Source organism: Diplodia corticola (genome assembly GCF_001883845.1).
Source record: "Diplodia corticola strain CBS 112549 chromosome Unknown scaffold4, whole genome shotgun sequence".
In the NCBI taxonomy this organism is placed as follows: Eukaryota; Fungi; Ascomycota; class Dothideomycetes; order Botryosphaeriales; family Botryosphaeriaceae; genus Diplodia; species Diplodia corticola.
Genome location: NW_017971483.1, coordinates 765,979 through 777,991, shown reverse-complemented (window position 1 = coordinate 777,991; position 12,013 = coordinate 765,979). Strand labels below are relative to the sequence as shown.

Genomic DNA, 12,013 nt, shown 5'->3' with positions numbered 1-12,013 from the left:
TCCCCCCGAGCCTAACCCCCCCTCCCAGACCCAGATCCAGATCCAGACCCAGATCCAGACCCACAATCCCAATCACGATGATGATGATACCCCACCAAAACCTCGGCCTTGCACCGCGCCTGCACGCGGTAGAACCCTTCGCCGTCGCCGGCGGCGGCGAGGGCGCCCAGCCGCCAGAGGACGTCGTCGTGGCGGTGCTCGAGCTCGACGTCGACGGCGGCGAGCCAGCGCAGGAAGCGGGCGAGGGCGGTCTGCAGCATGGCCGGGGTGCAGGCGGTGGGGCTGTGGGAGGAGATGGGCGGCGGCGTTGTTGTCGTTGTCGTTACGGCGGCGGGGGCGGCGGGGTCGGCGGGGGGGTGCTGGTGGATGTTGTTGCTTGTGGGGGTGGGGGTGGAGAAGTGGACGCGTTGGTGCTGGTGCTTGGTCTTGCTCTTGGGTTTGGGGGTGTGGGTGTGGGGAGGAGGCGGGGGGAGGGGGAGGCGGGGAGTTGGGTGTGATGCTGGTGCTGATGCTGGTGCTGGTGCTGATGCTGATGCTGTTGGCAGCGGCGGCGGTGGTGTGTCTACGAATGGAGGGGGAGGCGGGGTTAGTCTTGCTGGCGGCGGCGGCTGCTCTGATGGTGAAATTTCATTGGTGATGTCGGCGGCTGCTGCCTTGCGTTTCTTGCGTGGCGGCGAGGAGCAACAGGGTCCGGCATGTTCCTGCTGCTGCTGCTCCGATTCGTCGTCCTCTTCTGTCGTATCGCCCCCGTCGCCGAGATCGGTTTCTCCGGATCGGTGGGCCGGAGCTGGCACCGCCGCCGCAGCTGAGGGAGACGACGGGTTCGATTGCCTGGCATCGTGTTCTTCGTACAGTGGAGGAGGTATCGTCTCCTTCTCTGGCGCGCGATCCCCTTCTTCTGTTTCCGCTGCTGCTTCTGCTGCCTTCCCGGCATTAGGCTCGAAGACGGAAGCCTGGGGCGGAGAGGTGGCAGCAGTGGTTTTTTCTCCCAGAGCGTCCACTTTCGACAATTGACTCTGCGATGCGGGGGCTGGGAAAATGTCGAAATTGGACCACGCGTCACGCTCGGCGCCGCCCTTGTAGGTGGCTTCGAGATCAATGTCGTGATTCACCAATTTCCTCGCACGCAACGCATCGCAAACGGCGTGGAACGATTGCACGCGATCGGCCGCCAGTGGCAGGTAAACGGAGAGAGTGGTTGTTTCGGAGAGGGACTTGAAGGAGCGCAGGAGACGGCGGCTCTTTTCGGTGGCGGGGATAAGTGGGGGATCCGCCTTGGGCATCACGACTTGACTGTGGGTTTTCAGGTGCAGGTGTAGCTGGAACATGCGCCTGTTGTCGCAGCCGAGGCGGGCGCGGGAAACGGCATTCATAGCGTCGTTGGACTCGGGAATGGGACTGAGGGAGATGCAGGAGTCGTGGTCATAGTCGAACATGTCTGCTTGGAACAGCGCGAACAGCGAACGCGGACGACTATGGGTGGCTGCACGATGGCGTTTGACACTGACGACGAGTTGGAACCAGAGCAGCAGCTTGCCGGTCGAGGGATCCAGTCCGACGGTCATGTTGAAGGAACTGTCCGGCTCATCGCCGAGGAAGCATGTTTCATCACCATCTGCCCACTCTGCAACAGCGCGCTCAATCAAAATCTTGGAAGGATCAACGTGCTTAGCTATGGCTGCCTCCATTGCTGCGGTCTATTCTTTTAAATATCGCCTGCCAAAGCCTTTTTTCCACCAACCACCCGGCTCGCAGCTGCGGGGGCACACGGGGCCTCAGTAAGGCACACGGTCCGCCCGGCAGGAGAAGCACAGGCTGATTTGTCGCTTAGACTCCAAGGACACACGGCCGTCCTCGCAGGCGAATCAGCTCCGACAGCGAGAGGAACCTCGCACAGCACAAGAGAGGCGCACCGGTCACCCGGTATGAGGAGCACTGGGGCTCGCTCGATATGGGAGACACGAGACCTTCTGCTGTGTGCGGGCGAGTGCAGCGACTCGGCAGATGCTGGTTGGCGCGGGACAGACACACGGTCGACTTGAGATTCTGGGGGCACACGGAGTGCAAGATCGCAGGGCGTGAATGAGAGCCAAACGTGGGGTGTGACGGGAAAGCGGTGAGATGATCCAGCGAGGGGCGGTCGGAGCCCGTCGGCAGCGGGGTCGAGCGGGAACGAGATGAATGCGACGGCGTGAAACGGGTCGGGGAGGATGGCGCTGATGGGAAGGTGGAGGGTGGTTGATGGGTGGAGTGGTGTGAACAGGCAACGCGGGAGGTCGGGCTGACGAGGCCGCCCGGAGAGTCGGCAGATGATAACCCGGCTTGGCAACGCGTCGCGTCGCGCGAAACACGGTCACGTGTCAATGCTTAGTGTAACAGGCCACGACTTTCTACATCATATTCCTCACTCGTAGACCCACACGCCAACACGACACACCCATCAAGCACTACGCCAAACTCCGCAGAATCAGGTCCACTTCGGCGTCTGCTGCCTCCAACGCGTGTTCGGGAGAATACTGCGGCTTCCATCCAACCTCGTAGCCATGAGCAGCAGTGAACGTGCACCTAGAATCCCCCTCATCATTCAGCGCGCCGTCCCACCGTCGAGCATGAAGCAGGAGAAAAGATCAAACACTCACGCTCCAGCAAGCTGCACCTCGACAAACTCCTTCGGACACCCCAAGCCCGCCGCCATCCTCTCCAGCGCCGCGTCGTCAGCCGCGCCGACGGCGTCGCTCCCGACGACGCCGCGCCTCGCGAGGGCCGCGGCCATGGCGGCGTAGAGGTCGTCCCACGCCACGCTCCCCGACGCCGCGAGGTAGTAGCCGCGTTTCCCGTGGCCGGGGCTCTCGCCGTCTAGGATCGCCCTCAGGATCGCGAGGAACAGGTCGGTGTTGTCGAGCACGTGGCACACCGGCCACGTCTGCTCTCTTCTCGTCAGCTGCCGAAAGCCAAAGAAACCCGGCGCAGGGCGGGCAGGGGACAGCAAAAAAAAAACGTACCGGTCGCCCAGGCGTGACCTTGTACACCTGGCCCGCTGCTTTCGCCGCCTGCACGACCGCGACCGTTTGGATGGAGGTTTTGTTCCCGAAGCCTTCGCCTGGGCCATCTGTGTCGGAGCCTTGTCGTCAGCCCGGACCTTCTGCCACCGCGCCGAGGTCATCAGACGACGTACAGACGACGCAAGGGACGAAGATGTACGTCCTGACGCCGTGCGCTTCGCCTTGCTCAATGACCGTGGAGTTCGTGTCGACCGCCTGGTCGCGGGGTTAACGTCGCAGCTCGTACGTCAGTGATTCGCACACGTGAAGGAAGGGTGGGAGGGGCTGTCTGTGAACCTCTTGCATCAAGGGCGACGCGGCTTTTTGGGCCTTCTGGATGTCGTACAGGGCCGGTTCTGTGTCGAGGAGCGGACGGTCGGTCGGGGCGCCGGCGTGGCTGGAGAAGATCTTGGCGCCGGAAGTCTGCAGGACAGATGCAGTCGGTACTTCGTTATCCCCAAGACTGGCGAATTGGTGGTGTGCTCACATGCAGGAAATGCACCTCCTGGCCGGTCTTCTTCTTGAGCTGCCCGAGCGCCTTGACGAAGAAGACTTGCGAGTCGGAGTGAAGTGCGTCGATCAGGAAATAGACGATGCTGATGTCGTTGGCTGCGACTGCCTCCATCACGGCGGCCTCGTCGCGGGAATTGAAGGTCAAAGGCTGCGCGCCATATCGCTTGACTGCTTCCGCTTGGGCATCGGTCCGGACAAGCGCGAACAGCTTGTCGTAGCCTTGGAGGTTGGCGCTGCTCCATCTGGCAAGGATGGTGCCGCCAAGATAGCCCGAGGCGCCCGTGATGAGGATGTTTGGAGGCATCGCAAGCGTTCGGGTGCTCTGCAGGGAGTCCCTTTACGAAGTCGCCTCGACGTGTAACAACACTTTAACAACGTGATCAGATTCGGGTTGCGTCATCCTGATGCACGTGGGTGGGGGCCGCGGGTTTGTAAGATGCATCAATGGACCAGCAACGGCCCAAGAACAAAACGTCCCGAAGCAATGCATGTCATCCAGTCTTCCCCCGAGATTATTGGTCCGGTCTCTCGCCTCAGCTAAGCCCAGATCGCCGGACAATAACGACAATAGCGGGCCGCGGAGAAAGAAACACCTACATATGCATTTCGAAGCTCGACCAGCTACCCCGCAGATGTGGCACTATGCGCACTATGCGCCCGCCCGGCGATCGCCTCCAGTCGGGAGCATCGACTCGATCGACGGCCAGCAGCGAGCATCGACGTGGGTTGGAATATCAGTCAGCCACGGCGCTTGCACTAGCGCCCGGCTCTCCCGCTCGTCTGCAGAAGAAGCTAATGCAAGACGGCTGCATGGCATCTGCATTCAAATAATAGTCTCGCTGCACGACAAGACGGGATCGTGCATCTGGTGGGGCGCACGAAGAATGAATGCATGATGATCACCAGCTGGGAAGATGCTTCTTTTCACAATGCAAAACATACGTCTCATTCACAGGGATCCGAACCGCCGAAAGGGAGTGGACCTATCACTACAGCCCTTTTACAAAAAAAAAATTTGGAAGAAAAGAAAAAACCCCCCAGCCTCGTGCAACAAGGAACCCTGACAACACGTACGACATCTTCTCTCCGACGGCGGAAAAAAAAAACCAAAGAAGCAATCAGACGGGCTGATCTCCCCCCTCCCTCTTCGGAATCTTGACGATCCCCGCCGACAAATCGTGCACCAGCGGGTCGCCCCAGCTCTCGAGCGAATACTTCGCCTCCTCGGGCTCCTTCTGGCGATCGACGACGCGCAAGCAAATAGACGACGACTCCTCGACGTACTGGAACATGTCGACGCCGGCGACGGGCGTGACGGGCGCGCCCGCCGTCGACAGCACCGTGACCGAGTCGGCGTCCGGGTTGGGGAACTCTGCGCGGGCGCTGGCGGGGCTGAGGCCGACTGCATCATCGCCATTGCTGCGCAGGAAAACGAGAAAGTTGACGCGGACCGACTTGGGCAGCCGCGGCACCAGCGCGCTCGGGGTGCGGAACGAGACGGTGGCGCCCGGGTCGTCGCCGGCGGTGGTGGTGCGGGCGTCGACCTTGATGCCGAAGGGCTCGTCCGGGGCGGCGGCGGGGTCGAGCTGGAAGCCCGAGATCCACGGGATGATGGAGCGGCGGCCGGGCTTGATGGGGTCGCCATTTCCAGCGGCAAAGTTCTTGTACGGGAAGAAGGGCGAGTCGACGGCGGTGCCGTCGCCGCCGACGGGCTTGCCCGGCACCTTGGATGAGTCCCACACGCCGACGAGGACGTCGCGGTGGCGGGCGTCGGACGGGACCTCGACCCAGACGGACTCGAGCTGCCACAGTTTGCAGGCGCCGGAGTCGGCGGGCACGGTGACGGCGAGGTCGAAGCCGTCGCGGGTGACGCCGCGCGCCTCTTGCCAGAAGCCCGGGGCGGAGTCGCCGGTGCCGGCGTCCATGTCGAGCGTCGCGAAGCCAAGGAAGATCTGGGGCGGCGTGTTGTACGGCTTCTCGAAGGTGACGTGCTCGGTGTAGGAGCCGAGGCCGGGCCCGGAGCGGTCGTCGGCCTTTTTGAGGAGCTTGCCCGTGTGCAGGGCGTCGGGTTCCTTTTCTTCTTCGTCCTCCTCCTCCTCAGGCTTCGATGCTTCTTCCTCCGGCGGTGCTGTGGCTTCCTCGCCGCCGGTCTTGTCTGAAGAAAACGGTATTAAAATTGACGGGCACGACGAGTGGGGGCGCTGGCATACCTTTTCCGTCGACGACGTCGGTGGGGGACTTGACGGCGCCGCCGTCGGGCACGCCGTCGAACGACCAGCCGTCCGACTGGGGGGCGGTCGCGCCGTTGGTGGCCGGGGCGGGCTCGGGCTTGGAGGGGGCGGGAGGCTTCTTCGCGGCGACGGGCTGCTCGGCCTCCTTGTAGCCGTTGACGGCGCCGTTGGCCAGGGCCAGGGTGCCGTCGGGCGTGACGCCCTTGGGTCCCTTCTTGTTCTGGTTGACGAGGCTGCTGTACAGGGCTTTGAGGTCGTGGCCCTTGGCGGCGGCGGCGGCGGACTCGCGGTAGACGCCCTTGCCGTAGCCTTCGTGGTGGAGTTTCCAGGCTGAAGCAAGAGACACGGGGTCAGCAAAGAAGGCAAAACATCTCAGGGGGCACGCGGTTCGGTTTTCAACTCACTCGTCGGATCGAACGTCAGCCACGACCAGCTGTCGTTCAGGTAGCAGCGCTCGGTGCCGACCATGATGCTCTTCAGTACGCCCATGTCGCCGGGGGCGGGCCGCAGGCACTTCAGCTCGGCGCAGACCTTGACGAGAGACATGACGATGGTCACGGCGACCTCCTTGCCCAAGCACTCGTGCGGACCGACGCCCCAGTGGATGTAGGCGCTGGCGGGACGGTCGAGCTTGAACTGCTCGGGCTCGGGGACGAGGCCGCCTTCTTTGCGGCACGCGGGGCCCTAGTGGAAGCAGATGTCAGTTCAGTGTGTACGACCACTTTTTTTTTCTTCCCCATTTCCTTCGAGAACTGAGCGAGGGGAAGATGGAAGCAAAAAAACTCACGAAAAGACACACGACGGCATCGCCCGGATTGAACTTCTGGCCGTCGATCTCGGTGGCGCCGACGCACACGCGGGCGCCGCGCAGGTTGCTGACCATGCGCTCGGCCTCGAGCACGTATGCGCGCAGGGCCTTGTCGGTGGCGGTGCGGTCCGCGCCCGAGGTGGCGAGGTTCTGGACCTCCTCCCAGTGGTGCACGTTGTCGGGGTCGAGGAAGAAGGACATGACGTCGGCGAACTGGTCGAAGCAGAGTCAGCAAAGCATCCATCCATCCGACATTGAAACTTGCCCCTCTCTTGACGAGAGAAGACAAAAGAAGCGAGGAAGGAGGGGAGGGGAGGGCGGAGGAAGGGGAAGGGAGGGGGGACAGCAAACACGCCCGCCAACATACCATCGACACGGGGGCGCCCACGCCCGCCAGCGCCGTCAACCAGCAAATATCCGCCGTATCCTCCAGGGACCTCCCCGCCGCCATAATCTCCCTCGCCACATTATTCCCATACCACCTCAAACTGCCCCTCGCATCCTTCTGCTCGGGCACCAACCTCCCCAACAACGGCACCTTCGCCAACCCCTTGGCAACCCCACTCCCCGCGCGCTTGAGCAGTCCCGGCGCCAAGCCCGCCGTGCCCTCCTTGATGGCCTTGATGGTCGAGGGGATGAGCACCTCGGCCGCGTCGCGGGCCCAGTTGCGGCGGCGCCACGTGAGGGCGGGGTCGTTGTTGTTGAAGCCGTAGGTGCGCACGGCGACGAGGTGCTCGTACAGCTGGGGGACAGTCAGAGTGCCTTTCGGGTTTTCCTCCGTCTGCAGGTCCTGGCACCAGAGGTCGGCGATGAGGCGCGTGTTGAGCGGGATGGCGACGTCGCGGATGATGTCGAGCTGGGTGAGGGGGTCCGCGGGGTTGGCGCGCAGCTCGAGGCCTTCGCGCTTGACGAGCTTGCGGGCGTGGGCGATGGCCGTGTCGGCGAGGAGGCGGCCGAACTCGGCGGGGGTGTAGAGGATGTCCTTGACGAGCTTCTTTTGGGCGGTGTTGGCGGGGGCGTCGCCGCCGAGCATGAAGCCGGCGAAGCTCTTCTTGCCGGGGAAGAGGCCCTCGTAGGCGACCCAGGGGATGTGGAAGTTGGCCTGGTCCTCGAGCAGCCGGGTGATGGTGGAGTGGCGGGTCAGCAGGATGGGGCGCTTGGGCGGGGCGGGGCGGGCGGTGGTGTAGTCGGCGATGGTGCCGAGCTCGGTGGCGATCTGCTGGTTCATGTCGCGGGTGAACATGGGCTGCATGATGTGCAGCGAGTTGAAGGGGTACCAGCCGGGCAGGGCGCGCTGGAAGAGGTGGAAGAACTTGGAGCCGCCGAGGACGTCGTAGTCGGGCTTGACCTCGTTGAAGCCCCAGTTGGTGAGGTTGCCGGCGGTGTAGTCGAGGGTGCAGAAGCGGTCGCTGCGGACGAGGGTGACGGCGTCGCTGAAGACGGCGCGGCCGACGGTGTAGGGCGGGCAGCCGCCGCAGCCCGGGTCCATGCGCGGCTTCGCGTCCTCGAGGAACATGCCCGGGTACATCTCGACCATGTCCGGGTGGTCGTACAGCTTGCGCAGCAGGTCCGCCACGGCCGGGTCCGGGTTGACGTCCTCGAACGTGTCGTGCCGCTTCAGCTTGAAGAAGTCGCGCAGCTCGTTGAGGCTGGCCAGCTGCCACTTGCGCGCCGTCAGGATCCCCGTCACCTCGACGATCTTGAGGAACTTGGGCACCATGCGCGCCCCGAACAGCCCGGCCGGGTCCTCCATGGCCGCCGTCATCTCGCGCTCGAGGTCGGCGTCGGCGAAGCGGCCGTCGGGCCCGCGCTTGAGGCTGCCGAACTCGCGCTTGCTGGGGTCCGCCGGGATGGTCTGCTCGAAGGCGAAGAGCCCCTGCACGAACTCCTGCGGCGTGAGCTGGTCGAGCGGCTTGGCGCTGCCCGGGAACAGGCTCGACAGGAAGTCGTTGAGCCAGATCTCGTCCTTCTTCGAGATGATCGAGTGGAACCGGTACAGCAGGTTGAACTCGGCCGACACCTGGTTGCCCGCCCCGCGCGGGATCCCGTCCGGGTCGAACAGCCGGCTGGCCGCGATGCGCGGGTCCAGCGTCCAGTCCGTCCCCGAGTGGTGGCAGTTGGTGAGCCCGCGCAGGTAGTCGTGCAGGCTGATGTTGACGTACAGCCCGCCGACGATGCTGCGTGCCGCGTCAGCATCACTGGACGTGTGAGAGAAGGGTGAGTGCTTACAGTCTTGCCGTCTGGAAGAGGTCGTTGTCCTGCTTGGCGACGGCTGCCTTCTTGCCCTCCTCCGTGTCGGACGGCACCAGCGTGAACCGTCCGCCCTCGTTGATCTTCAGCAGCACGTCCGCGACGTAGTTGTGGAACCTGTTGTACATCACGAGGATGACGTTGACCCCGGGCGGCTGCCCGATCAGCCGCCGCTCGTGGAACGTGTCCGGCTTCAGCAGCCCCTTTTCCATGGTGCGGATCTTCAGTTGGTCTTCGAGGCTCGAGCCGTACAGCGGCGCGAGGTCGAGGTACGAAGACGTGTCTGAGATGTTGTTGTCGAACCGGTTCGTGCGGAAGATGTCTGCCCGAGTGAGCGAGAGGAGCGGGACGGCGGTAGGTACGCAGACAGCTTACCGTGAATGATGATGGTTGCGTGATAGAAGAGCATGGAGCTGACGCCGGCCGGGTTCTCCTTGAAAGTCTCGTCACTTCTGGCCATGAGCAGGTCGAAGAGCAGGCCCGGGTCCGGAGGCACGCCGTGCTGCGATTTGAGCCTGGGCACAGAGCGTGCGTAGTGGCTCCCGGCCTTTCCCAGGTCCGGGTTCATCGGATTCTGCGCCCCAATGAGCATCGTCATCTCACACTGCAGGAGTCAAGCTTGTTGCTTACGTTGAAACTGCCATCCGGCGTGCGGTACTGGAACTTCTCGCCCATGTACGTGAGCGGAGGGTGCTGCAGGCTCGACCACAGCGTGTCGATGATGACCCCCGACAGCTTGTCGCGCGTCTTCGAGTGACGGGGCAGCGACGCCGTGAGCGCGATCATCTTTTCCATCTGCGATTTTCCCATCAGCTGCGGCGGCCGCCACGCACCCGAACCTCGTGCACACTTACCATCATCTCCCGGTCGTTCTGGGGCTTGCCCTTGGCCTTGAACACCTCGATCAACGTCTTCAGGTCCTTTGTCGCGGCGCTGAACCCGACCGTGCGCAGGTCCTCGACGAGGTTGGACGAAACCACTTCCGGGTCGCCGTACGGCTCGCCCGCCTGGAACTTCTCGTCGTCTTCCTGGCTCGCCTTGGCCTTCTTGTTGAAGAGGTTGAGAGGGTTGAGCCTCGACAGCAGGTTGGGCCGGATCGACCGGATGCTGGAGAGCGTGGCCAGCGTGCCCTTCGGGACGAAGCCCTTGGGCTTCATGAACCAGGCCACGATGTCTCTGATGCCGGGCACCTTGTGGAGGTTGAACACCTTGAACACCAGGTTTTTGAGGATGCCCGTCGGCGACAGGAACTTCAGGTACGAAGGAAGCTCGGGGAGGAGGGACTTGGGCAGTTTCGGGCTGAGGAAATGGCCTTTCGGAAGGTGACTGCTGAGGAGCTTGCCATTGGGAAGACTGGCCAGTGGGGACTTCAACGGGCTTGTGGGGAGTTTGCTGCTAGGCAGTGAAAGAGAGGGCTTCTTCGGCAAAGAGAACGGAAGCTTGGGCAAGGAGAGGTTGGGCTTGGGAAGTGACTTCGGAAGCGAGAGTTTCGGCAGGTGAAGGTCCTTGGGGAGTAAAGACTTGGGATCGAAGCCCTTCAAGTTGGGTATCAACGAACTCAGGGGTCGCTTGCGGACGAATTTCTGAAACAGCGCGAAAGCCAAGAGGGCCAGGCCGAGGACGGGGAGCACAAGGGCCAGGGGGCCCAGCCCTTTACCCAAAAGTCCTTTGGCGGAGTCCAGCCATGTCTGGCTTTGCTTGCCTCCAAGGAGACTCAGGGGCCATGAGCGGCCCTTGGGACTCGGGGCAAGTGCTTTGGGGAGCACGCTCTTGCTGGGACTGCTGAACGGGTTCCAGCGAGATGCTGCTTTGGAAGGAGAAGAAGCGAAGGGGGAAGAGAATAAGCTCGGCATGGTGATCGAGCCTGCTCGGGTCAAGGTTCTGTAGAGTTGCTTGAATGGTGAGTCCTGCGTAGTTTGAGGTGAGCCGCCATTATATGTCCGGACGCGGAAACTGTGCACGTTGACGATGTACGACCATCACATGCGGTCAACGCCCCTCAGCATGTCCCGGCAAAGAAGCAATGCGTCCGTCTGCGAAGCCATTGGCCAATCAATGACCGGTGAAACCGATGAAGAGATAGTGAGGACGGACGAAGAAATGTGGCTACGGGTCCCCGCTTCTCGCCAATTGCATCAATGCCTCTGATTCCGAGCATGACACCACCAGGAGTGCCTTCACCAGCGAGCGTGTCCAATCGAGTTTTCACACGTTCTCGAGCGCGCTAAAGGGGCATTGCAGCGCTTCCGTGGCCATTGTCCCGCTCGTAGCGCAGTGAAACCATCACCGGACTCGAGCGTGCGGAGAAGCTTGCCACGGGCCGGCGGAGTGAGCATCTTGCCCACCTTGGGAAGTCAGACCATGGCTGCCGGCGCAGAAGTGATATCACCTACGGCGCCGGTCTGCTTCTCCGCCGCGTGCAGCGGCTTGCGGTGGATCCTACCCTACCCCGCTCTTGCAACACCGAAATGAAGGCGGGTTTGCCCTATCAAGGCGAGTGCATATCAACAAGCTGGAATGGCGAGCTGGCGGGACGCCGTTCAGCTGTGCAACAAGACGCATCGCGAAAGCCACTCCAATCCACCCCGTCCGATCACCTCGCACAAGCAGGAAAGAAGCGATCCCCGTCAGCCATCTGCTTATCTCGACTCGGCATCGATTGGTCAATGGCAAGCTTGGATCTTGTCCCCGCGCGCCATCGTATCGCTGCACGCCTGCACACGGGGGACTGTGTGCCGGGGTTCCCGCAGCAGGGCCTGCGGTGTTCCGGTGAGCTGGTCTTCCCGGCGTGGCTCGCATTGCATATGTGCGAGGCGGTAGCGTAGGGCGCGGGCCAGATGCCGCCCGGCCGCGCTCGAGCAGACTAATGCGCACGAGACGACGGCGTGCGGTGCAACATCTGGCTGGTCTGGCAGTTACACAAGGCTCGATAGTCCACTACCGCTGGCCGATGGCCGACATGGCACTCCCACTGACCTGACCACATGTTAGCACGAAGTTCGGCCCCGCTCGCGGAATGCTCTGCGGAACGAAAAGCGGGCGCAGGTATTAGTGCAGCTCGTCCTGAAAGTGCTGCTTTATCAATCCTTACGACCTCGTCAGCATCAGTTCCCAGAGTGCCCTCATCATAGCGAGCCCAATCTTCTCCCATCCATTGACAAGCTTCCCCC

General features: G+C 62.7%; 3 protein-coding genes across 3 annotated transcripts; all 3 read right to left on the bottom strand.

Annotated features, from left to right (window-relative positions):
- Nucleotides 1-11: 11 nt before the first annotated feature.
- On the bottom strand, nucleotides 12-1,688 carry BKCO1_4000228 (uncharacterized protein; the record flags this gene model as incomplete). The annotated part of the gene is made up of 1 exon (XM_020275658.1): nucleotides 12-1,688. The coding sequence occupies one exon, from the start codon at nucleotides 1,686-1,688 to the stop codon at nucleotides 12-14; it is 1,677 nt and encodes a 558-aa protein (XP_020134322.1).
- A 947-nt stretch (nucleotides 1,689-2,635) lies between these two features.
- Nucleotides 2,636-3,858, bottom strand: BKCO1_4000227 (nad dependent epimerase dehydratase family protein; the record flags this gene model as incomplete). The annotated part of the gene is made up of 5 exons (XM_020275657.1): nucleotides 2,636-2,923; nucleotides 3,003-3,109; nucleotides 3,176-3,257; nucleotides 3,339-3,464; nucleotides 3,529-3,858. 5 exons carry the CDS (start codon nucleotides 3,856-3,858, stop codon nucleotides 2,636-2,638), a joined length of 933 nt encoding a protein of 310 aa, XP_020134294.1.
- An 814-nt stretch (nucleotides 3,859-4,672) lies between these two features.
- On the bottom strand, nucleotides 4,673-10,696 carry BKCO1_4000226 (linoleate diol synthase; the record flags this gene model as incomplete). Its single annotated transcript, XM_020275656.1, has 9 exons — nucleotides 4,673-5,709; nucleotides 5,765-6,115; nucleotides 6,190-6,469; nucleotides 6,573-6,806; nucleotides 6,961-8,770; nucleotides 8,823-9,165; nucleotides 9,219-9,417; nucleotides 9,474-9,638; nucleotides 9,698-10,696. The coding sequence occupies 9 exons, from the start codon at nucleotides 10,694-10,696 to the stop codon at nucleotides 4,673-4,675; spliced, it is 5,418 nt and encodes a 1,805-aa protein (XP_020134295.1).
- Nucleotides 10,697-12,013: the final 1,317 nt, after the last annotated feature.